This window comes from Neovison vison, chromosome 8, assembly GCF_020171115.1.
Source record: "Neovison vison isolate M4711 chromosome 8, ASM_NN_V1, whole genome shotgun sequence".
NCBI lineage: Eukaryota > Metazoa > Chordata > Mammalia > Carnivora > Mustelidae > Neogale > Neogale vison.
This window is the reverse complement of record NC_058098.1, coordinates 56411874-56439444: the sequence shown is the minus strand read 5'-3', so window position 1 is coordinate 56439444 and position 27571 is coordinate 56411874. Positions and strand designations below refer to the sequence as shown.

The window sequence follows — 27571 nt, the reverse complement described above, 5'->3', positions numbered from 1 at the left end:
TCCCACCAACAGTGTAAGAGGGTTCCCCTTTTCCCCTTTCTCCACATCCTCTCCAACACATGTTGTTTCCTGTTTTGTTAATTTTGGCCATTCTAACTGGTGTAAGGTGATATCTCAATGTGGTTTTAATTTGAATCTCCCTGAGGGCTAATGATGATGAGCATTTTTTCATGTGTCTGATAGCCATTTGTATGTCTTGATTGGAGAAGTGTCTGTTCATATCTTCTGCCCATTTTTTGATGTGTTTGTCTGTTTCGTGTGGGTTGAGTTTGAGGAGTTCATTATAGATCCTGGATATCAACCTTTTGTCTGTACTGTCATTTGCAAATATCTTCTCCCATTCCGTGGGTTGCCTCTTTGTTTTTTTGACTGTTTCCTTTGCTGTGCAGAAGCTTTTGATTTTGATGAAGTCCCAGAAGTTTATTTTCGCTTTTGTTTCCTTTGCCTTTGGAGACGTATCTTGAAAGAAGTTGCTGTGGCTGATATCAAAGAGATTACTGCCTATGTTCTCCTCTAGGATTCTGATGGAATCCTGTCTCACGTTGAGGTCTTTTATCCATTTTGAGTTGATCTTTGTGTACGGTGTAAGAGAATGGTCAAGTTTCATTCTTCTACATATAGCTGTCCAGTTTTCCCAGCACCATTTATTGAAGAGACTGTCTTTTTTCCACTGTATATTTTTTCCTGTTTTGTCAAAGATTAATTGACCATAGAGTTGAGGGTCCATATCAGGGCTCTCTACTCTGTTCCACTGGTCTATGAACATTGTTAAAATGTCTATACTGCCTAGAGCAATCTATACTTTTAATGCCATTCCGATCAAAATTTCACCGGCATTCTTCAAAGAGCTGGAGCAAATAATCCTAAAATTTGTATGGAATCAGAAGAGACCCCGAATCGCTAAGGAAATGTTGAAAAACAAAAATAAAGCTGGCGGCATCACCTTACCTGATTTCAAGCTTTATTACAAAGCTGTGATCACCAAGACAGCATGGTACTGGCATAAAAACAGACACATAGACCAGTGGAACAGAGTAGAGAGTCCAGCCTTGTTTTAACGTGTCCTGTGCCCTGCTCCCAGGGCGATGCTTCCAGAACTCCACCCCTTCAACCTTCAGGGTCCGCAGTGCTACAGGGTGATGTCCAGACTCCTGGTGCTCTGCACCAGCCCCTCCAGGATTCCAACCCTGTCACTGGGCCATCCTTGGCACTCACCATGTGCTACAGGCTGAATGTTTGTGCCCCGGCCCCCAGTCCCTATGTGGAAAACTTAGTGTCCGAGGTCATGAGTATGAGAGGCAGGGGTCTGTCTGTGGGAGGTGATGAAAGGGATTCGTAGCCTTATTAAAAAGACCCCAGAGAGTGGCCTCACCCCTTCCACCATGTGATGACAGCAAGAAATCAGTGGCCTGCATCCCAAAAGAGGGTCCTCCCCATAACCCAAGCACGCTGGTGCCCTGATCTCAGACTTCCAGCCTCCAGAGCTGTGAGAAATAAACATGTATTGTGTATGAGCCTTCTAGTCTGTATTCTGTTAGAGCAGCCGGAGCTGTGACACCAGAGCTGCCGCAGACACACCCAACCTCCTGTTTCCGACTGCTGACCTTGTTCAAGGTTGTTCCTCCTGCCTGGAATGCATCCCCCATCCCTGCACCTAACCCCCCAAGTCCACCCCAAATTACCACTTACCTTCTGCCCCTCCTAATATACCCTGGTATGACCAATCCTTCCCTCCTGGGGCTTCGGTCTTTGCCTGACACACTCCTGTCCCACCATTTCTTATGCTTACTTCTTCGCACGTGCGCCCAGGCTGCACGCTTTTCAAGGCACAACCATCTCACACTCATCTTTCCACCAACTGGTGCACAGTGGGCATTCAGCAAGCACTGGCTGGCTGGCAGAATACTGGGCAAGCCTGACCCTGCCAGACAAAGTACAAAGTACCCAGCAGCAAATACAAGGTAAGGCATTCTCGTTTTTCTTGGCAAGATCCCAACTCATATGGATTCAGTGACCTTGCCCTCTGCCAGACTGTGGTGTGAATGGATCCAAAGGTTGGGGTGACTCGGCCCAGGGGAAGGCAGGCACAGAAGGTGAAGGCCCTTGCTCAACATAAAGACTCAGTGACCAGGGTCACTGAGTGTCACCATGTCTCCTTGCCAAATGACTCACGACCAGGAGGACCTCGCTCACAAGTGCTAAACGGGGCGGAGGGAAAAGTGGGAGTCCTGGAGGAGACGCAGAGAGAAGGCAGAAGGCAGGCATCATGGCTCACTGCTGGTGTTGGCCCTGCCCCCCTCCCCAGCTGCAGGGCCTGTCCACCCTGCAGGAAGGTGGGACATACCAACTGTTCAGAGGCCTGGCCTGGGAGACCAACGCATATGGCAGGAGGATGCAGACATTCCAGAAGCCCTACGGTGGATCTGTTTCAACACGGTCATTCTGTGGCTTCCCAGGGAGACACGCTGTTGGCTGGGCTCCCCACTTCCCCGCAGCTGGGTACAGACCTGGGAAGGAGGATGCCCGCCGCCAGGCTGCCTCCAGCGGGCTGACCACCGCAAAGTGCTGAACTAAGGGACATCTTCCTGACAGGCATCACCAGCCATCACTTCATTTGTTCCCTCCACGCCCAGCAGGGACCTCTCCGCCATACTTCTCTGGAAATTCTCAGTCCCATTTTCCTGGAACACTCGCTGTGAAACCTCTCCTCTCTGAGGCCTTCTTACGCCTCCTGACTTCAGAACCAGCAGCACGTTGGCCCTGCCTCTCCTTTGCGCATGCGTTTTTACCACCCTGGAACCATTCCTCTCTGCCCATTTGTGATTACTCTGGGCACCCAGTGAGAGAAGGGCCTGGTGACTGGTGAGTGGGTGAAGGCACCCATTCACTTACATGGAGGAGAGCCCACGGGCTTTCTCCTGCTCCACTTAGAAAATGGTTTTTGCTGAATTCATAAACTGTGGCATAGGTATACCACAGAATACCGCTCAGACATAAACTAAAGGACAAACTCTTAATATACATACAACATGGATCAATCTCCCAGAAATCAGGTTGCACAGAAGATGCCAGATATCGAAAAAGTCCATGCATGTTCAAAAAAGGGCAAAATTATAATCTGTAGTAATAGAAACCAACCAATCACCCATCATTGCTGGGGGAACTGAGACTGGGGGTAGAGAGAGAACCAACTGGAAAAAGGACTGCGGGAAACTTCTGGGGTGATGGCAATGTTCTGTCTTTACTGGGGTACTGGTTACCTGGGTAATTACACCTGTCCAACTCACCAAATGATATACTTAAGATCGGCGTACCTCGCTGAAAACTTATCAAAAATAATGGATAGGATGCCTTCTCCAAAGGAAGCAGTTGTGAGAGCAGAGAACTAAAAGACTGAACTACAAGAGCTATGGTCACTAAGGTGGTCCCCTGTGAAATGATCTCCAATATACACGAGACCAAACAGCTTCCTGGAGCTGGCAATGGCTTTTCCTAATGAGGGTCACAGCCTAATCATCCAGTTCTGCCCATAAAAAGGAGCTTCTTGACCTTACATTTGCTTTTTGACTCCCACGAAAGTCCATTTTCCTATCCACAAACAACTGATGGGAAACGCACAAGGGGACTCCAGGCCTTTGGTTGGTCCCTTCACCCTCTGTTCCCTGAGCCTTTCCACACAGGTGGCCAAACCACAACACTAGATCCCAGATGAGATGTGCCGTTTCTGAGCAGAGTCCCCAAAGGACCCTGGTGGTTGTCACACAGCCCTGTGAGTGGCAGGAAGCCAGGAGCTGCCAGGAATCTCAGCGCACTGCCTCTCAAGTCCCACTGGCAAAGGGGCCTTTCTGAGAAAACACTCAGCTCTACAATCCCGTTCCAAGAAGAGTGTTTGCTTTTACGTTAAGGCAAGTCGTTAAGTCTGGACTCTTGGTTTGGAGGCAAGCTGATCTGGTTTAGCCCTGGGCTCAACACCCAGGCGGGTCCCCGCCTCTTCAGGCTAAGATGATTCATCACATCACAGATGGGCGTCTTTCCAAGAAGCTCCACCCTTGGCGCCCAGGGCCCTAGATGCAGAGGTGGAGAGCACAACATTTCCTCTGCAATGGAACTTTCCAGTTTGGCAGACCCCGCCCTCCCTACGGCCCAAGGCACCCACAGAAGGCTAAGCCCAGAGTTAGGTACTTGGGTTGTGGGGGGAAGGGGGGGAGAGGAAGAAATGCAAGTGATTGCTTCAGCCCTCAGGGAGGAAGCCTCAAACCAGGTAGGGAAGAACCCTTATAAATCATACTCAGGGGACGCCTGGGTGGCGCAGTTGGTTGGACGACTGCCTTCGGCTCAGGGCGTGATCCTGGAGTCCCGGGATCGAGTCCCACATCAGGCTCCCAGCTCCATGGGGAGTCTGCTTCACTCTCTGACCTTCTCCTCGCTCATGCTCTCTCTCACACTCTCTCTCTCTCAAATAAATAAATAAAAAAATCTTTAAAAAAAAAAAAATCATACTCAGAAGCGGGCCATTGTGAGAATGCAAAATGGTATCACCACTGTGGCAAACAGTGACAGTTCCTCAAAAAAATTACAAACAGAATTACCTTATGAACCCAGCAATTCTGCTTCTGGGTCTAGATCCAAAAGAACTGAAAGGAGTGTCTCTCTTTTTTTTTTTTTTTTTTTAAAGATTTTATTTATTTATTTGACAGAGAGAGATCACAAGTAGGCAGAGAGGCAGGCAGAGAGAGAGAGAGGAGGAAGCAGGCTCCCTGCAGAGCAGAGAGCCCGATGCGGGACCCGATCCCAGGACCCTGAGATCATGACCCGAGCCGAAGGCAGCGGCTTAACCCACTGAGCCACCCAGGCGTGTCTCAAAGAGGTATCTGTAAACCCATGTTCACGGCAGCATTAGTCATAACAGGCTAAAGGCAGAAACATCCCAAGAATCCACTGATGGGATGGATGGATAAAGAAAATGGGATACGTGCATACAACATACAACGGACTGTCATTGAGCCTTCAAAAAGACATAGCGTATGCCACATAGATAAACCTTAAAGCCATTATGCTAAGTGAAATAGGCCAGTCACCAAAAGATAATAGTCTACGAGTCTACTTCCCTGGGGAACCTAAAGGAGCCACTTCATGGAGACAGAAAGGAGAACAGAAGTTGTCAGGGGCTGCCCGTAAGGGCAAATGAGGTGATGTTCGGTGTGTACAGAGCTGGGGTTTTGCAACATAAAGAGTTCTGGAGGTTGGCTGCACAACGTGAATGTCTGTAACACCACTGAGTTGTATGTCCGCTTAGACATGGTCCAGATAGCGAATTTTATGTTCCATGTATTTGACTACAGTTAAAAATAAAATCTTTAAAAATTAATTAAGATGCTTAATTTATTTTATAGCTATTTTTTTTCAACAAATGAACTTCATTTATTTATTTATTGCATTTTTTTTCAATTTTAGGTTTTTAAAAAAAATTTATTTAATTTTTTCAGTGTTTCAAGATTCATTGTTTATGCACCATATCTAGAGCTACATGCAATACATTTTCCTTAAGAACCACCACCAAGATCTCCCAACACCCCACCCCCAACCCCTTCAAAAGCCTGTTTGTTTCTCAGAGTCCACAGTCTCTCATGCTTCATCTCCCCCTCCAATTTCCCCCAACTCCCTCTCTCCTTCACCTAATGCCCTCCATGTTATTCTTTATGATCCACAAGTAAGCGAAACCATATGATAATTGACTCTCTCTGCTTGGCTTATTTCACTCAGTATAATCTCTTTCAGTCCTGTCCATGTTGATACAAAAATTGGGTATGCATCTTCTGATGGAGGCATAATACTCCATTGTATACATGACCATATCTTCTTTACCATTTTTAGTTTTTTTTTAATTAATTTATTTATTTTCAGCATAACAGTATACATTATTTTTGCACCACACCCAGTGTTCCATGCAATCCGTATCCTCTAAAATACCCACCGCCTGGTACCCCAACCTCCCATCCCCTGCCCCTTCAAACTCCTCAGATTGTTTCTCAGAGTCCATAGTCTCTCACTGTTCACCTATTTTATAGCTATTTTACCATTGTTTTAACCTACAGTGTTAAAATTTATTTTATAGCTATTTTACCAATGTTTTAACCTACAGTGTTAACCTATAGGGTGCTATTAGTTTCAGGTGTACGATGGAGTGATTCAGCACTCCCATGCATCACCCAGTGCTCATCAAGACAAAAACACTCCTTACTCCCCCCTCACCTATTTCCCCCAACCCTCCCACCCTCTCCCCTCCCGTAACCATCAGTTTGTTCTCTATAGTTAAAAGTCTGTTTCTTGGTTTGTCTCTCCCTTTTCCCCCCTTTTCTCATTCTTTCTTGTTTTTCAAATTCCATGTATGAGTGCAAGCATACTTCACTGGACTGACTTATTTTGCTTAGCATTATGCTCTAGCTCTACCCATGTTGTTGCAAATAGCAAGATTTCATTCTTTTTTATGCTGACATCTCATTGTACCTGTTTACCACGTCCTCTTTATGGCTTCTCCATATCTTGGCTATTGTAAATAAAGCTGTTATAAATATAGGGGTGCTTATATCTCTTTGAATTAGTGTTTTTGTATCTTCTGGGTAAAGCCCCAGTAGTGTGGTTACTGGATCACAGGGTAATTCTGTTTTGAACTTTTAACCTCCATACTGTTTTCCATACTGTTTTTCTATCAGTGTACATTCTCACCCACAGTGTAAGAAGGTTCCTTCTTTTCCACATCCTCGCCAACACCTGTTGTTTCTTGCATTGTTAATTTTAGCCATTTCGACGGGTGTGAGGTGTAATCTCATTGTGGTTTTGATTTGCATTTCCCTGATGATCAGTGATGTTGAACATCTTTTTATGTGTCTGTATATTTTACCAATTTAAAAAAATGAAAAAAAGGGGAAAGTGGACAATTTGACTCCATGTGCCTCCAAAAAAATATTTATGCTTTGATCCAATAATTTACTTCTAAGAATTTATCACTGAAAAAAAAAATTGATGGCATATGCAAAAATTTAGTTTCAAAGATATCTATGGCAGCACTGAAGATGAGATTTAACCTACAGGTCCGATAACAGGGAACAAGCTTGCTAAACTACAAGAGATTCTTACAATGAGATTCTATGAAACTTAAAGCAGCAACCATAGACATGTATTGGAAAATGGCTTATAAAATACTCACTTTAGGGATGCCTGGGTGGCTCAGTGGGTTAAGCCTCTGCCTTCAGCTCAGGTCATGATCTCAGGGTCCTGGGATCAAGTCCCACATCAGGCTCTCTGCTCAGCAGGGAGCCTGCTTCCCCCCCCTTCTCTCTCTCTGCCTGCTTCTCTGCCTACTTGTGATCTCTCCCTGTCCATGAATAAATAAAAATCTTTTAAAAAAATACTCACTTGAGAGATTATAAAATATGATTGTATGAACTTATTTTTGTTTTACAAAAAACAAAAAACAAACAAACAAAAAACACATATAAACCTACAGGAAAAAAGACTGGAAGTATATACCCAAAATGTGTGTATAGAGACCTAAGTCTCGGTTTCCTGAAACACAAAATGGGATCACTACCAACGTCCACCTCATGGGGGATGGTGAAATTGAAATCCGATGATATTATATAGATGAGAACGCACATGCTCTCCGAGAATGTTAAGTGAGGCTCATAGTGACCTCTCTGGGAGGGATTTGGTCCTTCCCTGGAGTGACAAATGAAACCTCTAATTCGAGGAGAGACGCCTTTCAACAACCCCCCGTTAAAAGTACTAGAGTCCACACTAGATCCAGGTCTTCTGGTTTCAACACTGTCTGCTGTCTTGGCCCAGACTCCCTGTGTCTCCCCCTACCTGCTGTGACCCCCCCAGGGGTTCCCGAAAGTCTCTGGCCAGCCCCTGGTGGCCCACTTTTCACGTGCATATCTGAAGGCTGAGTTATAGCCGTCCACCCTGCTAGGGGATGGGCCCTCATGTCGGTACTCGGGCCTCGACTACCCCCCTCAAAGCCTAGCAGCACTCCACACCCCGAGCCCAGGAAACTCAGCAAAGGCCAGGTGCATGCACAAAGAACATGCCTAGTCCCTTCTGAGATGCCCCAGCAGCATTCCCCTCCACTGGTTTCTCTCCCTCTGGAGGCCAGGCCCTGGCTTCCAGGACTGCGGTGTGGAGGCAGGGCAGCAGCACCCAGGGTCCTGACCCGCTTCCCCACAAGGCCAGCGACCCACGCCCCTTTGCAAAGGAAGCCAAAATCAACAGCTAATTCCTGCCATACCAGGACTACAAAAAAAAAAAAAAATCCAAACCAAATATGCCACTATGTTCTGCCCCTAGGAGCAGTCTGGTGTCTTTATTTTCAAAGGTTTCAATAAGCCACAAGTTCCCAGGTGGGAGCAGAATAGCTTGGGGTTGCACTGACCAAAAGAGAACAGAAAAACAAAAAGAAAAACTCAAGGAGTGAGGACAAGAGAATTTGCGGGTCATCATTCTCAAAGCTGCTAAATAGTTTTGGGGTTTTTTTGTTTGTTTGTTTGTTTTTACATTTTTACTTCCCACAGCACCTTCACCATTTAGCACTTAGCTGTGGTATGTGGGAGAGAACCGAGGCCATTTTCCCCCATGGGAAGGCCCATCTTCCACCTGTCAGCTGGCGGCAAGCCTGTCCAGAGCATGGACTGCGGCCTCCCTGGTGCTGGGCTGGGAGCAAGACAAAAAAAGGGGCAGGACTCATCACTGGAGAAATGAGGGGTCATTCCTCCCTCACGTTACCACACTGAGCTAGCGACCGAGAAACGAAAGTGACACAGGCCCGAGGGGGAGGCAGCCATTTGCCAGGAACAGCCTTCTGAGAGGTGAACAATGACAGCGTGGCTTGTAGGGCTGAGCCGGGAGAGCTGGAGGTGCCGGCAGTGCAGGCCCTGAAGCTCTTGCCTGCCCATCAACGCACGGCTACCTAGGGCCAAACATCTAGAACACCAGCAAAGTGACACCCTGAGCTTTACCACATGGTTTTCAATGCCCCCTCATTTCCCAGCCAGTCCCACACCCACCCCCAACAAGTCACCTCCATTTCCCCTGGGCCTTCTCTTCGGAGTTTTCCTTTATCTGGAAGGCACCTCTTCTACTCAACTGCACATGATTCCTCCTTAAGTTCAGGTTCATCTCCAAGTCAACCCGGAAAAGCCTAACAACCAGCTAGGGCTCGTTCACTTCCCTCTGCGACAGAGAGGTTCAATCCAACAAAAGCATTTTGGGGCATGAGGGATGACCCCAAATGCTGGAGTCAGAGAGAGCCTGAGTTCAAGTGCTGACCTGGTCACTACTGGAGTAACTTGAGCTGCCTGAGCTCTGGGATTCTGCCCTCCATATCTTTCACCTACTTTGGTAAGAGCACCTGATTTTCCTTTGAGGAACATTCCTGCAACTCAGTGCATAAGATTCAGGTGGAGAAATCCCACCTCTGGCATCAACTCCGAAACCTGGATGAGATCAAGCCAGGTTAATGAGGCACTCTCTCCTCCTGCCATTCTAAGTGCTATGCACAGAACCATGTAAACCTGGAGCTGCTGAAAAAGACATCAACACAAGGAGCCCCTGGATCCAGCTATGCCTGATGCCTAACTATCCAGCTTGACTTTCTATTTACATGGGTGCATTCATTTCCAGTGCCTTCCTCCTTTTTCTTGTTGCTTTTCCAGCTAGCTGGAGTTGCATTTCTGTCATTATAACACTAAGTCTGATTATAAAGAAACTGATCCCCAGAAGCATGATGTCAGAGGGGACAATTTCTGAAGTGCAAGACTGGCTGAGTTAAGATCAGCTTTGAGTGAGGAATTACCATCTCTCAACTAAGAAACTGAGATTCTAGATACACAGTAGCAGTAATGCCTGTTGAAATGCAGCCTATCTTATCTTGAGGAGAAGGCTGAAGCTTTAGAGTATCTGGAAGAACACTTTAGGATATTAGCCTACATTGGATACTTCTTAGGGTCCACAGTGAGGCCTACAAAAAGGGCAAGCTTCACTCCTGGCAATCCCTCTGGATAATACAGCATAGTTCAGGGGCCTGTTTTTCTTTTGGACAATAATCCGAGGTGGCTGAGGGTCAAGTCAAATAATCAGGGTCGGAAATTCTCTCTCTTTTTTAAAGTAGGCTCCATGCCCAGCATGGAGTCCAACACGGGGCTGAACTCACAACCTTGAGATCCAGACCTGAGCTGTTGTAAGAGTTGGACACTTAACTGACTGAGCCACCCTGGCACCTGAGGGTTGGAAATTCTCTGGTCCTGCTGAAGGTACACCATAGGAAACAGGAAGATCAGATCCAATGGAGAGCTAAGGCTGGGGCCTGGGAAAGGCCTGATCCCCCGGGATCTCACAAGGACCCTGTGCCGTGGCTCCCATGCTACAGGGCTAAATGCAGCTTGACAGCAAGAAGCATGAACACCCCCAGCCCAGCCCACTGTTTACCCATTAAAACTGAGGGCTGGGAGCTGACAGGAGCCCTGAGGCCTGCTGCAGAGACAGAAACCTCTAGGTCTGGATCTAGAGCCAATGGTTTTGTGTCAATAAAACCTTTGGTACTAGTTTTTTATCCACAGAGATGAACTGATGCCAAATGTCCAAAGGTTTATTCCTAGGTTGTTCTGGAGAGCATCAGAGCCAGACCAACCCCAAACCTGGAAAACAAGGCCTCAGAACATCAACTCTGAAAGCAATCCCAGGCATGTTACCCCCATTTGGAAGAGGGCTGCTGAGGAGCTGCACTTTGCAAATGCCCCTCTCAAGTGTCAAGGCAGAGCTCCCCATAGAGCAGAAGTGGGGGCAGCCACATGGCTGGTGCACCATGGCCAGCAGGAAGTTCATTGCCCTGCCCCCAGTAGGCCGCAGAAATAAGCTACAGACTAGCCACCTCTGGGGTGTTCCCGTTTCCTGATTTTTTCCAAGTGGTAGACTCCACTGACGGTATGATCGGTCTGTTTGGGGACTGGACAGGAAAGAGTGGCACCAGTTAGAGCTTGTGACTCATCAGTCTGGCCATAGCTCCCACATGCTTAGCTCCTCCTCCAATGCAGCTGCTTCCCCTAGAGCCACATCACACCAGCAGCAGACTTTGCTCACCTGACTGCCACTCCCTTCAAGGGAAGGGACCCTAACTGTTCATCCGGGCATCCCTGGCATGTGCAGGCTGAAGCCACTGCTGGCAAATTTCACTTTCTCCAGGAAGACATGGGCCAGGGATCAGGAGGGGTACAATGATCAGAGGCCAGATGCCTGGCAGGAGGAACATATTGACTTCAAACTGGGGAGACTTGATCAAGGTCCGAATGAGCTTCAAGGAGGAAGAGAATGCTACAGTTTGCAGCTATGACCGCAGAAAGCCTGCTGGTGGAGAGGGACCTGAACTGTGCCTGCAGGGAGTCGTAGGGCTAGCTCTGTGCATGATCAATAAAGAAGGGGACTGTTAGGCATGAGCAGCAGCTCAAGGAAAGGTGAAGGGGCAGAACTCTGTAGATCACGTGGGACATCAGGAGCAGAACTCGTTCAGCTGGAACATGAATGGCTCCAGGAAGGGAGAAGAGGGAGAGAAGCCTGGGGGTGCAGAAGAAATGACCACCTGTGCCCCAGGGGCTTCAAGTTCAGTGGGGTCAGGGGCCATGAGCACACAGAATCACAGGCTCTGCCAAGGGCTTCACAAGGGTGGGCAGCACTGCAGACGGACCTTTTGAGAAGGGCCTCAAAACCAAATTATTCTTTTTTTTTTTTTTTGTCGCCCCCGCCCCCAAAACTAAATTATTCTTGATTGCTTTTTAAACAAAGTAAATCCAAAGTAAATGGAAGACATTCCCCCAAAAGAAACCAAGATGGTGGCGGGGCAACACCACAAAATCAGGTATCTACCAGGGCGCCTGGTGGCACAGTGGGTTAAGCATCTCACTCAAGGTTTGCCTCAGGTTGTGATTTCAGGGTCATGAGACTGAGCTCTGAGTCGAGCTCCGCACTCAGCATAGAGTCCCCGAAAGTTTCTCTTGCCACCCCCCCCCCGCCTCTCCTCCATCCTGCACTCACTTTCGCTCTCTAATAAATAAATAAATCTTAAAAATAAAATAAATACCTATCACATGTACTTGGAATGGGCTCGAACGTTGCGTTTCCCCTGGTCTGACATGCTCAGTCAGGGGGTGGGGGGCTGACAGAAGTCACAAGGGTGCCACTGCAGGGCCTGGGGAACAGGGTAGGAGAGCAGCACCTTTGCCATTCCAGTCCACGGTGACTGATATTGACACAGAAAAGGAAGTTTTCCGACCAGCTCACCCAGCAATACCACTGCCCCAGGATGTGTTCACACTAAGTGGACCCAGGGGACAATGGTTCCAGGCTTCACTGGGGGCTGCAGCTCTTAGTCAACACAGGGCTAACGGAGGCCAGGAGAGGCTGAAGCCTCCCATTTAACCAAGGCCCAGTAGGCCCTCTTCTGGGCCACCATCAGGGACAGAAGGACGGTGCCCATAGATATCGTCCCTCCTGGCTGGTCCCTGGCTTCTGCAGGAACTGCGGGGAACCTCTCCTTTGTTGGGGCTTCTGTGTCATCTGTACTCCCCTTGTCTGTGCAAACCCCTCTCCACGGTAACTGTAATCTGCTCCCCAGGGGGCTCCTGTGTCACAGGCAGGACACAAGTGTGAGAGAGACAACCACAGCCATCAATCTAAGCTCTGCTACTTGTAGGTTGCATGACCTTGAACAGGCCTCAGTTTCTTCATCCATAGAGTGGGAATAACAACTGCCTCCCCCCTCAGAGAGTAGAGATGCGGATGAAACCCCTTATGGAAGCAGGAGGGTCATGGAAGCCCCAGGCAATACACATACCTGCGCAGTTGCCATTTCTGCGTTCCAGGTAGGAGAAACCCAAGCCTGCCGCAAGTGCCCCTTCTCTCAAGTGCCTCTGTTGGTGTCTAGGGCCCTCCCTGAGAATCAGAAAGCATCTTCTGGTCTAACCCACATCCCCCTGACTTCAGAGTAAGGCCTAGTCCTTATGAGTGATGCCTCAGATGGACACGTTGCCAGGTCCTTCTGCCATGAAGGAGAAAGTGGGTGAGTTGCATGAATTTGTATGTCTTTTGGGCCCTGAGCCTGCTCCTAACTCCCCTAATAAGAACAAGAGCTCCGCGCTGGAGTTACCCACATCACTGTGCCTCCACTGAGCCCCCGGGCCTGGCCACTGCAGACTCCCCAGTGACACACAGCCCCATCTTCCTCCCTCCAGCCTGGTGTGCCGAGAAAACCCTCTGCCCCACTGGACGGTACCAAGGTGGAACCACGAAGCAGAGCCCAGCACAAAATGGTAAAGGAGCTGCGGCATAGTGGCCTGGACTGGCAGGCTCCTGGAGGAGGCCACCTGGAGATGGGCAGAGCCTGAGGCACTGCTGGCAGCCACGAGGCTGCCTCAGGGGGGAGCAGTCTAGTTCAAACACAAGCTGGTTGCTGTCCTGGGTAAGTCACTCCACTCCCAGGAGCCTCGCTTGCACGTCTGGAACATGAGGGATGGGCCTAGATTGCTTCTATGATCTGCCTCCGTCCAGGAGACTGAGCAGCCCTCCCACAGGCCATCTCTGAGCTCTGGCTGCCCGGGTTCGATCAATCCCAGCTCTGCCGTTTCCAGGGGAACCCATGCGTCCCTTCACCTTGTCGACCATAACTCCTTGTCTGTAACAAGGGAATGAAAAGAACACCACCTCTTCAGGATTACTGTATGGATTCAGTGAGGGCAGGGAGTACTTGGCACGGAGGGAGGGATTCGTAACTATTATTATTCTGTGAGTCCTGTGGCCTTCTGCCGTCACCATCCTTTGGATGGACTGAACGCTTGTGTCTCCCACCAGCTCCCATGTTGTATGTAGCCCGAAACCCCAATGCGACGGTGTCTAGAGATGGCACCTTTGAGAGGTAATTAGGTTTAGATGAGGCCATGAGAGTGATAGGATTAGTGGCTTTATATGAAGAGGACAGAGAAATGGAGGAAAGCCCCTGTGAGGGCACAGCAAGAAGGTGGCCATGTGCAACCCACGCAGAGGGCCCTCATAGACACCAAACCTGCCGGGACCTTGATCTTGGACATCCCAGCCTCCAGAACTCTGAGAAATAAATCTCTGCTGTTGGAGCCACCCTTTCTGTGGAAGATTAAGACAACCCCATGACCCGCCACCCCCATCCCCTACTCTCTGCATGGGGAAACCCACGAGGTCCCCCAGAACCCAGGATAATCAACATCCTGCTCACCCTGGAGGCCACATGCATGATCTCAAGCACACACAGGGTCAGGTCAGACTCAGCATGCCAAGCAGCAGGGCGCAGTCGCAGCAACAGGACAGGGAGGAGGAGTAGAGAGGAGGCAGGCAAGTGGGAGGCCACAAGCAGTCAGTGAGAGGCGGGGAGCTAGCACAGGCTGAGACCAAGCAGCCCACGCTGGCGGCTCTTGGCTCCTTACCTCCCCTGCAGGACCTCTGAGCACCAGGACTGTGTTCCCCCAAGAAGCTGGAGGCGTGCTGGAAAGAGTAGAGAGCAGGAAACAGGGAGCAGTAGGTAGAGCCAAGTCTACCGGAGAAAGTGCTGGAAAGGGCCCCCACGGAAGGGTGTTAGGTTTGGGGAGTCCACAGCAGAGTGGTTTTCAAGAGGCCCAAAAGTCCCAAATGCTAAATGTAGCAAGCCCCCATGACTGGCCTATGCTAGGGCACAGAAAAAGGGACGAGAGAGCACAGGGAGAAGACCCCACCTAATGGGTCACCCCACATGTCACCTGCCCTCCCGCACGCTGGTGCTGCGTCTGTCCAAGGTGACAATCTTGGCAGACGTCCTGCCATGATGTGAACAGTCTCTCCAAAGGGAAAGGGACCCAGGGGTGGACAAACAGCCCTCCAGCAAAAGCCAGGGTCAAAGTAGGCCATGCCCTGCACAGATGTCAGTCAATCCCCGGGAACCTAAGGAGACAGTGGGGAGGTTCCAGTACAAATCTCTGGGCAGTTCTGGGCACGGTATGTATCCTCTCTAGGCCTCAGTTTCCCCATGTGTAAGATGGAGAGAATGTCCCTACCTAAATCAAAGAAGGTGGCAAACACTCTACCATCTCAGACACCCAATCTCCCTATGGTCGTAAGCATGTCTAGACTTTTCTCTGGGGACTGGTTGGTGCTGAAATAAGGAAACGACCAAACATCTAAGACTCCTGACAACAATCTGGGCAGAGGGACTCCTAGGACACTTCACTGCCACCAAGGGCCACCCCTTAGGGCACTGCAATCCCAGGGTTCATAGATCTGGGGAAGGAGGAACCCGAAGCACAAGGTCTGGGGTCAGGCTTTTACTAATGTGTAACCCCTTCAAGGTCAGTTCAAGGGCACCAAATAGTGTCCCAAGCAGGCCACCATCCATAGCCCCGTATTATGAAATTTCTACATCACTGACCGTGAGTGCCTGGGATCTCACTAGAACACCACTCCCTCTGGGAACTGGCTCTGACCTGCCCACCCCTGGGTGCCCTCCACAGGTACCCACAAATACCTGAGGAGGGACAGGCTGCTCTAAACCACCGGGTACCCGACTGGCAGCCAATGTCAGTCACCAGCACCAGCCTGACAATGTTTAAGGGACATCGTTTAAGGCTCCCTCAACCTTGTGACCCAGAGGACACCTCCTGGTCACGGTCACCCCAGTGAGGGCAGGCATCACAACTCTGTTCCACACACAAGCCAGCTAAGCCAGGAAAGGCAAAGCGGTAACCTGCCCAGGGATGTGCAGGTGGGGGACTGGTTCTTGACAGAGCCAAGGTGGGAACCTGACTCCTCTGACATCTGGCCTGGTGGCTGCCGCCCTCCAGCGCACCCTGGCGTGCCTGGTCGCTGCTGGTGTCCACCCGGCAGGTCAGCGCCCGAGTGCTACTAGGGTTTATATATCTTGGCCGCTGGCCAACAGCCACCACGGCACCTATGTGGCCTACGGCGGCCACCTGCTGCTGGCACATGGGGCCAGACCGCAAGGGACCGAACACGGAGGGTGGGGAGCACCCCCGCTGGGCCCACACCTACCTTTGATGACAAAGGCCTCTGCCAGTAGCCGCATCTGATACAGTGGCTTGTTCTCCATGGACATGTCATCGATCCCGGCCCGTGCATACATGCTGATGGCATCTCGGTACGAGCCCTCCATGTAGTGCAGCTTGCCCTGGATCAGCATGGCCTCACACAAGTACTGTGGCTGAAAGGGCAACAGACCCCTTAGTGGGTTCCTGCCCTAAAGTTCCCGCCCAGTCCCACCCCACACCCTGGGATGAACCCCTGCCTCCTCCCTTGGAGCCATGCCAGCTGGCCAAAGCCCCTCCTCCGGGAAGCCCTCACTGGCCATCCAGCACATGTGACAGTTCCCTGCTCCCCATGCCTGCACTATGGCTCTCAATGAAATTCTTACATGAGTACCTAATTGTTACAGGTGTGTGTGTGTGTGCGCATGTCTTTTTCTATTTTTTAAAAGATTTTATTTATTTATTTGATAGATAGAGACACAGCATGAGAGGGAACACAAGCAGGGGGTGGGAGTGGGAGAGGGAGAAGCAGGCTCCCTACTGAGCAGAGAGCCCAATGCTGGGGATCGATGTGTGTGCATGTCTTGTGCCCCCAACCAGACTCCGGGCAGCCTGCCGACTGGGCTCAGTCTTCTCTCTCCTGAAGCCCCACAGGCATCGGCCCTGGGTTAATGCTCAGGAATTCAGGCATTGGTTCTCAACACAAACAGGGAATCAGGGACCCAGCCAAATGTTGTGGGGCCTGAAGCTCACATAACTGGGAGGGGAGTTCTCTTTACATGATTATCTGTACAAATATACAGTGAGGTAAAAAGCTATGGAAAGAAGCTGTGCAGGTAAGGGGCCAGCGGCTGAAGCCACAGCCGCGACAGCAGGACCTGGGTGGGGAGAATGGCCCCATCAGCAGTGAGGGAGGAAGGCAGGAGAGCCAAGGCCTGCAGGGCCACTGTCCTCATCTCAAGTGCACAGTCAAGTGCTTGAATTCAAACTTGTTTTCTTCCCTTTCTCCAGAGCTACTTATGACTAAATCTTCACCCCATACAAAGACTCTTGGGGACTCTCTCGGGCCCCAGGAGGTCTGGTCAGCCCTGCCCCAAAGTCCTGCCCTTGGCCATGTGTCCAGTTCTACTCCAGTATCCCCTACTTTCCATGACAACTTCTCCAGCCCTCTGCCTCCATGTCTGTGCTCCGCCAGCCCGCCGCCCCTCTAGGCCAGGCTCTGGGCACGGCTCTCAACCCCCAGCAGCAGTTGTGTCCACAAAGCTCCTTGGAGATACAGTGCTGGCCCCCAACCCAGGCTCTGTCACCAGCAGGAAAGTGCCACCCCTTTTTCCTTCTGGGAGATTGGAGTTTGGGGAACCTGTAGTCCCCAGGAAAGCTTCCACTACTCCCAACCACCCACTACCCTCTCAGAAGCCAAGCAAGAGATATGGAACAGAGCAAAGCCAAAATCTCTTAGTGCATTGGTGTTTTGGTCATTGTAAATACACATTTTTCCCTTGCCTTTGCTCACATAGTTCCCTATCTGGAATAGTATCCCCCTTCCCCTTGGTCTATCCAAATCTTCTTTCATCCTTTGGGAGCTTACTCAGGCCCACCTCTTCCTTTTTTTTTTTTTTTTTTCTTTTTTTAAGGCCTAGAAGCCTCCCTGAGTACCAGGGAACTCCTTTTGCTGCTGAACTCCTATAATGCCTCTGCCAAGTGGACCCTGTCAGCCCCTGTAGGCCTGACCTGCTTTGACCATGGGTTAACTTCCATGGCTGAATTTTTCAAGCACACTTGCTAGTCTCCCCAAATAGGCCACCTACTCCCTCCACCAGGGCCACAAATTATGCACTCCCAGAATCTTGTGGCCCACGGTCTCCCCTTGCTGGGCAGAGATTCCGCTGTTCCCCATACTGGTTCAAGCCACAGGCCCATTTTCTCACTGCTCGGGCTTGTCTTCACCATGGGTGAGGGCGAGACAGTGACGCCCACCCCTCACCTCCCATAACAGCAATGCCAAAAGCAGCAGAGTAACCCAAGTCCAGAAAAGGGCTTTGAACTTTTCTTTAGGAAGGAGTTAGATAAATACAGGCTCGAGTCATTATCATTATTATCCTGCTCCACTGTAAATGTGGAGAAGGGCAGCTGAGCTCAGAAGGACACACTTCAGGGTGTGATGACAGGGTGTAGCTCCTAATGGTTCCTGCTGGACCAATGGCAGCTCCCAACAGAGCTTCCACCAAACTGGGGGAAAATTAAGGACCAAGTGAGTGCTTCGGATGCCAAATGTATACTACTTAAAGAGCTTCCCTTTACCCTGAAAGCATATCTGTCTTGCTTTTTGGTGTCAAGATGTGTTCTCGTTTATGGAATGATGATAAAAGATGGTGGTTTTCTTGTTGTTGGGTTGGTTTTTCTGTTTTATTTTGTTTTCATTTTTATTTGTTTTTTTGTTTTATTTTAATGTCCTTACTGGGCAGAACTGGCCAAGTGTTGGCTGAGTGACTAACCTTTCCCGGGACTCAGTTTCTTCCCTTGGAAAATGGGGATAACAGTAACTCCCACAGCAGGTTACGGAGAGGACCAATGAGATGGCACCAATGCCAGGTGCTATGGTCGGGGGAGGGAACGGCCAAAGTTACAGCAAAAGTTAGAACTGAGCTAGACAGGATCTCAGAGATCGCAGGCAGGAGGTTCCAAACTGCCCTGATGGACCCACCCTGCTCACCTCTTCCCCCACCTCATCAGAGCTACTGGGGATACTCAGCACTCCAGCTGGGGCTTCATCTGCTGCCAGCAGAGACCGTCCCCCCGCCACACCCTGGCCTTCGGGGTAAGACAGAGAATCCCACAAACTACTTTTGATATTTGATTGTGCCTAATCAACAACAAGTTTTTGGCTTTGGCCTGAATAACCATGACTATCTGAGTGCTGCTGGTGCCTGTGTTAGGTCTTTGATTAAGAAAGCATGGTAAAATCTGTTCTTTAGACACGTGATTGGGCATACAAATGGTTTTCCTGATAATATATGTGGATGCCATCCGGCCAACACAAAGAATGAAGTATTGCCACGGGGAGAGCTCCAAGTGAAAGTTCTGGTCAAAAATGGATCCTATGGCTCTAGTAAGAAAAGAAGGCCCGATGTGTGTCTATGTGTGTTCGTTAATGCACAGAGAAAGGTGTGTGGGGCACACAGCAAATGGTGACCAGCGCTAAACTCCAGGGATGGGGTGACCTTGAGGCTGGCAAAGAAGAACTTTTATTTATTATTCGAACAGTTTGCTTATTTAATGACTTGTTAACAATAAGCCCAAGTTGTTTTACTGTAAAAACAATTTTTAGGGATCCGTGGGTAGCTCAGTCGGTTAAACTGCTGCCTTCAGCTCAGGTCATGATCCCAGAGTCCTGGGATCGAGTCCCACATCAGGCTCCTTGTTCAGCAGGGAGCCTGCTTTTCTCTCTGCCTCTGCCTGCCACTCTGCCTGCTTTTCCTCGCTCTCTCTCTCACACAAATAAATAAATAAAATCTTTAAAAAAAAAAAACAATTTTAAATAGTTAATGGAGTCTGGAAAAGGAACAAAATTAAAAGGGGTTTTGGAGGGAGGAAGCTTGGGATCCATTAATCCAGTCCAGCCCTTTTGACTGGCAGATGAGGAACTGGAGGGCCCAAGAGGTCAAGGGAGGTTCTCCAGGTCAAAGAGCTAGTTTATTAATGCAATACAAAACCTCCCACGCCTACAGTCATCCCTGCTGAGGAGTCTGAAGGCAATATCCTTAAACTCCCCATACACTTCCACCACGGAAAAAGCCCCACACTTCTTGGCCTGGTATTTCAGTCCTTCCTTCCTGGCCCCAAAGTACCTCCATAACCTAATTTCTCACTGTTCCTTTTGATCCCGCTGTTTGATGTACTTTAATGAATATCTTATAAGAGAAAATCTTGTAAGAGGAATCTTATAAGAGGAAATGATATACTGCTTCCTTCTTGGAATGCCCTATCCTATCTCTATATGTCAGAACCCTCCCCCAACCTTCAAGGTCCAGCCACTGTCCCCCCACCAACCATAAGAGTCCAATTCTAGTCCTAACATCACCCTAGGTTGACTCCTCACCTCACCCTAAGCAGTAGCCCCTTCGAACTTGCCCCTCACGTACACTACTCCTGTGGCATGTGTCACAGTCCATCAAGGACAATCTGCCAAGAGGACTTATTTTCCAGTAAACCTGCAACCTGCCTGAGGGCAGGCTCCACACTGGATTCATCTTTAGTACCCTCAGAGTACAATGCCTTGTGCCCTCAGTCACCATAAATGCCTTTTTTAAAAAAGATTTTATTTATTTACTTGTCAGAGAGACTATGAGCAAAAGCAGGAGGAACAGCCCACAAAGGGAGAAGCAGACTCTCCGCAGAGCAAGGAGCCAGATACAGGACTCGATCCCAGGACCCTGGGATGATGACCTGAACTGAAGGCAGATGCCTAAGTCACTGAGCCACCCGGGTGTCCCACCATAAATGTTAATTAGTTAATTGTTAAAGTCAATTAATCTATTACTCTGGAACATCTCTTGAAAAATCATGTCCTGTCTGGGTCTCTAATGATGTACCCATACCTCTATTACAGCTCAGGATACACTGTAATCCAGACCAGTCTCAGACTTTAATGTATACAGGAAATTGCCAGGACAGCTTGTTAACACAAGAATTCTGACCCAGATTTTGCATTCCCTGGATGATACCCATACCACAGGTGGTTGGACCGTGCTTGAAGCAGCAAAGGTCTGGAGAGAGTGGACAATACTTCCCTTGGTGCCTTTTATACAGTAGGTGCTCAATAAATGCACATAGATTTAAACGGGCTTGCCCTGTTACTGAACTCTTCTGTCGCTAGCCAGCTTCACATGTTTGCCTGTTTCCAACCAAATCATGGGCTCACTGAGGTCTTATTTCCCTGGAACCCCCAAAGAGCAAAAGGACCAGGCACATACTAGCTCAACCAAGCATTGTGTAATAGAACTGTAACATAAACCACATGTATAATTTAAGTTTTCCTAGTAAAATCTTCTAATCACACAAAAAAGGCAAAAATAGGGTGCCTGGGTGGCTTAGTCAAGCAACTGTCTTTGGCTCGGGTCATGAACCTGGGGCCCTGGGATCAAGCCCCGAGTCAGGCTCCCTGCTCAGTGGACAGCCTGCTTGTCCCCCTTGTGCTTGCTTGCTCTCTTACTCTCTCACACACAAATGAATAAAATCTTTAAAAAATATAGTTAAAAGAAACATTTCTAAAAAATCAAATAAAAAGGCCAAACTAGGTGAAATTAATATTAATAGGACATATTATTTAATCTAGTCTATCCAAAATATTGTCATCTGAACACATAATCAGTATAAAGAATGAATCATCTTGAACACTCCTCATTTTGTGCTACATGGTCAAGATTCCAGCGCGTGTTTTCCACTCACAGCACATCTCAGGTTGGACTGGCCACATTGTAAGTGCTGGAGAACCACACGCCGCAGGCAGCTGCTGCGCTGAACAGTGCAGAGCCAAACCTTTAGGGGGCCTTGCTGTTCAGATGACCAAATGAGCCAGGGACCCTGCGCACCAGCAGATGGGGAGGCAAGACAGAGAGGAGAGGAGGGGGCTGCCCACTTACAGACAGCCTCCCGTGATTAAGGATACTACTCAGGTGGTTTCTGGCTTCATTCATCTTCGGCTCATTCTTCTCAGGCAAAGGGATGGAGTCTTTTATCTTGGCGTGGTTCTCCTTCAAACACTGCTCCAGGAGGGCCTCGGCCAAGAGCAGCTTCCCAAGGTCATCTGAAAAACAGGGCAGGGATCCCCTGAACACGGTAGATCCCCTGACACTAGCCCATGTCCCTGTAGCCACTCGGCTACCCCACCCCAGCACAGGAGCAGCCCGAATCTAAGAAAATAAATAAAGACCCAGTTTTCATAAAGTTAAACAGCCTTGAGAGTCAAAACACAGCATTCTGTCATACTCACAGCACAAACTGCTATGTTTATTTTCTGTAGTTTAGTGGCTAGGGAGGCAAAGTTCCCAATACCTGGGACAAATTCCCAGAATTTCAGAATTTAAAATGAGGGACAAAGTCACACCCATGCCCCATTGTGGGTAGCAAGTTCTTACTCCAAGAAGGAATCCCCCCCAAAAACAGCCCAAGAGGAAAAATATCGGAGGCAACTTAATGCATTTTCATGAGCTCCCAATTTCCGTATAACCAGAGTTGGTTTTCTGTATTTTTACGGTATTTTACCATAACCAGGGATAACCTAGCAATGAAAGCAAAGAGTTAAGGTGGGAAGCAGATGCACTGGTGGAGCAGGGCAAATCCATGGACATGTCCAGTCCTGGCACTCTCTGGAGTTCTCTCCATATGTCAGCCTATCTCCAAACCTCACTGCCTGGCAGGGGAATTTGTACTGTTTGGTTCTATCTGCCATCTCCCCACACAGCACTGAAACCTCCAGGCTTGTGACCACCACATGCCTGCTACCTACAGCAGCGTCAACCCGGGGAATGGGTGGGATCCCCAGGGCTCTGAGGTCACATGTGGTTTCACGACCACCATTTGGTGGCTGTGCTCAGTGTGACTGGTTCGCTGCCCCTTCCCTGCAACCAGGGTGAGGACCGGGCCCACCACCCAACAGAAGTTCCCAGCATACAGCTGCCAAGGGAACTGGACCCTCTCCACGGCTGGGTGAGGAAGCCAAGAGGTTCGGGGTGTCACGGGCCAATCGAAAATGCCTCCAGGAAGGTCTGCTTGGTCCCCAGCCTTCCCAGAGCTCTTTCTACGTGCCAGGATGGCGTTCTTAGACCCACCCGGGAATGCTACTCCTTACTCTCAGGACCCCTGCAGTTTGCTCACAGCTCAAACCCACTGGGCTCCAAATTGCAGGCCTCTGAAGAGTCTCTCTCCAGAGAGGAAATTCCCTGTGGAGAACAGCCTGAAAGCCCAGATCCCAGAGAACTCCCTGGAGATTTTCCCTCTGAGGATGCCACAGTCTATTAATGATCCTGTGATTTCGAAAATTAACATTTGGAGGAACTGCCCAAAAAAGTTCTTGTCCAAGCTAACCTCTGTCCCTGGTGGTGCAGAAGTGGGTGGGACCTCTCGAAAGACCCTGATGATGTGTATCAAAACTACGAGCACCCCATCGACTCCACAGTCCCACTGCTACAGAGGGAGGTCTTGGCACGTGTGCACAATGACTGATAGAGAAAGTCACTCAGCGTTATTTATAATAGTGGAAAATTAGAGACAACTTTTATGTCCATCGACAGGAGGCTGATTAAATAAAGCACAGCACTTCCATAAAAAGGGACACCACACTGCCACGGAAAGGAATGAGAAGGTCTGTCTGCGCTGTTGGAGAATGAACTCCAAGACAAATCAGTAAGAAAGCAGAGGGCACACAGCAGATGCAAACGTGTGTTTATGTATAAACACGTGATGGGATACACATATATCCTGATGGCCTTCCTGGCTTACGGGGAAGGTGGCAGAGATGGAAAGAGGCTTTTCACTCTTTACTTTTTGGTCTCTTTGGAAGGTTGACCCATGGGACTATATTATCTAGGCAAAAATAAAATCTGAGGGGCGCCTGGGTGGCTCAGTGGATTAAAGCCTCTGCCTTTGGCTCGGGTCAGGATCCCAGGGTCCTGGGATTGAGCCCCACATCAGGTTCTCTGCTCAGCGGGGAGCCTGCATTCCCCTCTCTCTGCCTGCCCCTCTGCCTCTCTGTGATCTCTCTCTCTCTGTGTCAAATAAATAAAATCTTTAAAAAAATAAAAAAATAAAAATAAATAAAATCTAAGTCAACTCAAAAATGAAAGAAATCTTTTCCCTTTCCAAATCTCAGCTAGGAGGAGGGCTGGGCTGCTGAGTGGTGGGGGGCCTGAGTAGCATTCCGGAGCTGTGGGCCACCGGGCCTGGGGCTCTCCCTCTCCAACCTGGTTTGCACCTGTTCAACCAGAGGAGAGTTAGGAACCTGCTCCTTCTGAGGGAACTGAGTATCTCCCTCCATAGTCCTGCTGGGCTGGTTTCTTGCTCACCTGCAACTCCCCACCAGGTCCTGCCTCCACCACCCAATGGCAGGAGCTGGTTGTTCCTTTCAAGCCCAGAGAAACCAGCTTCTTCCCCAGCAACCCTGAATCTGGAAATACTCCCCAGGGCACACTCCTCTCCTCAAAAGAAGGGGCGTATCCTCTGAACACATGCTGCTCCAAGTGTGGTGGGTGGACTGGGGTGGTCTGTGTCTGTCACCAGTTGATTATAATGTGACAAAATAATTTTAGAATCTGTTGACTTGAATAATAAAAAAAAAATGAGAGGCAGCAGTTTGTGTATCTTATGAAAGTATCAGAGCCCAACAAATTGGGAATTAAAAAACAAAAAAGACATGAAAGTAAGCACTGCCCTGACCATAGAGTCCCTTTCACTGCAAAAGGGGGGAGGGCAGTGTTTGCTGAGGGCCTACTGAGTGCCGACTACTTTACTGTATAGTATCCTTTAAACTGCATGGCCCGAAAAGGTGGCTATTACTACCATTTTATAGACGATAATAAAGATACGTAATATTGCTATGGTCCCAGCCCACAACAACATCATACCACATTCGGTGACCCAACCACAGGCTGTCTGCCCTGCAGCCCATGCAGACCAGAGCTCCTGGTGGTTTAGAAATAAAGAAGTCTAAGGGCTGTGAACAGTACGTTCAAAGGTAATAGTAGTTTCAAGTAATAGGACTTCCAAATAGGAATTCCAGTAGCAATTCCAAAGGCAGGGATAAGAATTGTTCTTACTGTCACATACCTGTAAGCTTCAGACTGTTCCGTAAACTAACACTTCCCGGCCTTCTCACGCCTCTTGTGCTCCACTCCCTGCCCCGCCCCCACCCGTGCCCTTCACCCCCCACACAGAGTCTGTGTTTGGTTTAGCAGACATTCAGCAGGTGTTGGGAACTGAACTGACTTTCTTTTCTTCTTTGCCCACATCACTTCCCTCTCTACTCTGCCATCCTTCCCCTTCCTCTGACCATCCCACCATTCCCAACTGGCCAGTCTATGAGAATGAAGACTGTTTTAGAATTAAAAGTTCTAGATTTCCAGTTGTTCAATAAGAATCCAGGTGGTTTTGAGGCTTTCCCATTCTTCCTTCTCTGAAGGTAAAATACGGCTCTTTATCATCTTGTCTGAAACCTACTCCTTATCCAGATTTGGGTAAAGTGTTGCAGCTTCTCCCCTTCCTGACAGTGAAACAGATTCTGGAAGCCTGAGTAGGGATTCGTGCAGCCCAGTCCAGCCCCCTACCCTGGGCAGAGGCCCCGAGGAGGCCCCCACTGAGGCCCCTCAGACTCCCCACCCACCTGGTTTTAAAGGCTTCTAGCAGCTACCTTCCCATCTGCTCTCAGGGTGCTAAGTCCCAGGGACCCACTTCATAGATACCTGCCCCCTCCCAGAAACCACATTTGCAGGGCGGTGCCCCATCTCCCCAGCCTGCCGATCTGCAGTCAGAAACCTGGGTCCAGCCAGGTACGCCCTTCCCCACGAAGTCAAACGGGGACACAGTGGTCTCTGCAGCTGCTTACCACACAGGACCGCAGAGGGCTGGAAACTTGTAACCACAGCGAGAGGAGGAAGAGGCCAAAACTAAGTGAGAGGCCACCTGCCTCAAACACACCCCCCTCTAACGCCAACTGAAGAAACGCTCAGACCAATCTCTAGTTCAGGTTTAAAAAAAAAAAAAAGAGAGAGATGGGGGTGACTAGAGATTAGGAGACTCTAGATGGATGGCTAGATAGATAGAGGGGCAGACAAGTGATAAAGTAAGTATAGCTTAATTTTGCCGAATGTTTGAGATTTTCACACACACACACAAAAATACTGTGGGAGAAAAGAGGCACCCAAACTACTAAGCAAATGCAATATGTAGGATCCCAATTGTAGCAAATGAACTGTAAAATTAAATCATTAGATTTTTAACAGTGGGAGTGGGGGGTGATAATAGTATGGTGGTTTTGTTTTTTCAAAAGAGCTCTTATTTGGCCAAAAAAGAAAGGATTATACAATTGATTACATAAAAATAGAAGACTGCAAAAAGGAAAGAAATTTCAACCCACTACCTAAACCATCATCTTATCTCACACCAAATCATCTTGTCTATGACATTCTGACTTACTGAAATCCTCCTTTCTCTTTAGAATTCTTTAGTGTAACAGACCTCTGATCTTAATTAAGAAAAACCACTTTTGGGGCACCTGGGTGGCTCAGATGGTTAAGTGTCCGCCTTCAGCTCAGGTCATGATCCCAGGGTCCTGGGATCGAGTCCCGCATGGGGCTCCCCGCTCAGCAGGGAGCCTGCTTCTCCCTCTCCCTCTATTGCCCCCCCCTGCTTGTGCTCTTTCACTCTCTCTCTCAAATAAATAAGTAAAATCTTAAAAAAACAAAAACCGATTTTTTTTTAGGATCTTACACTGGTTCCCAAGGGTCACCCCTTCTTTAGGTATGTGCTTACACTCCTGTAAATAAATCTCTTTGCAACTGAAAATGTTCTTATTAATAAGTACCTACTACAGTATTCAGTGTGGGGAAAAAATAGGTTGGGGTGTAGCTCAAACAAGATCATTCTTGAGCTCATAATCACTGACGCTGGTTAATGGATACATGGGATTCATTGTTCTGCTTTTCTGAGGTTTTGGAAATTTTTCATAATATTCATTTCTTTTTCTTTAACTGCCTGGATGGATTCTTTGTTTTTACATGAACCAACTCCATCACAGCCAGCCACACTCTGGGGTTCCCCTGCGCCATCCTGACCGAATCTAAGCCGGATGTGTTTGAGAGCAAATGTGCAAACAGTGGCACTTCCCCGCTGGGCAGGTGGTGGGAGCAACCTCCCCAGAGAAGAGGGGGCAGGGGCCCTTCAGCCTGAGCATCTCCTGACTCTTCACTCCCACCAGACCCCACAGAGGACACTCCCCAGGGAGTCCACCCCTCTGGCCCCCTGAACTGAAATACATGGCCTGAGAGTGGTTTTTAGCTTCTGTAGGAAACCCTGCAGATACAAGCTGGGCTCAGGGCCTCCGTTTGCAAAATGGGGTTCAACTGGGGTTTAGCTCCCCCCTCAATATGTTCCCTCTTCTCTCCTCAAATATGTAACTGTTGAAGCTTCTGGTCCCTGACTCTAAGAGTCTAACAGGCCATGTAGTACAATAAGAATCTCCCTTCTGGTTTAAAGGGGTCAGTGCAACACCGCTCCAAAAAAACAGGCCATCAGTTCCTCGGTGATCAAGCAACCATGAGGAGAGAATCAAAATAGCAGACAATCCAAAAAGTGCTCTATGCATAGGTTTAGGAGTCATTTATTTTCCTTCCTTGTGTGTGTGTGCGCCTGTGTGTGCTGAAATAGTGTATCCAGATTTAACAGTGGGAGAAAAATCATTTGCAGAACCAAACCCAAAAGTTGGCAGGAGAGAC

The 27571-nt window shown here is 48.9% G+C and overlaps 1 protein-coding gene across 3 annotated transcripts in view; it reads right to left on the bottom strand.

The window, feature by feature from the left end:
- TTC7A (tetratricopeptide repeat domain 7A) overlaps positions 1-27571 on the bottom strand; it is a 117889-nt gene that overhangs the window by 87523 nt on the left and 2795 nt on the right. For all 3 annotated transcript variants that reach the window (XM_044263650.1, XM_044263651.1, XM_044263652.1), the window contains exons 2-3: positions 21728-21891; positions 16093-16261 (exon numbers count right to left, since the gene is read on the bottom strand). In XM_044263650.1, the coding sequence (XP_044119585.1) occupies positions 16093-16261; positions 21728-21891 (333 nt within the window). The remainder of the gene's footprint in view (positions 1-16092; positions 16262-21727; positions 21892-27571) is intronic.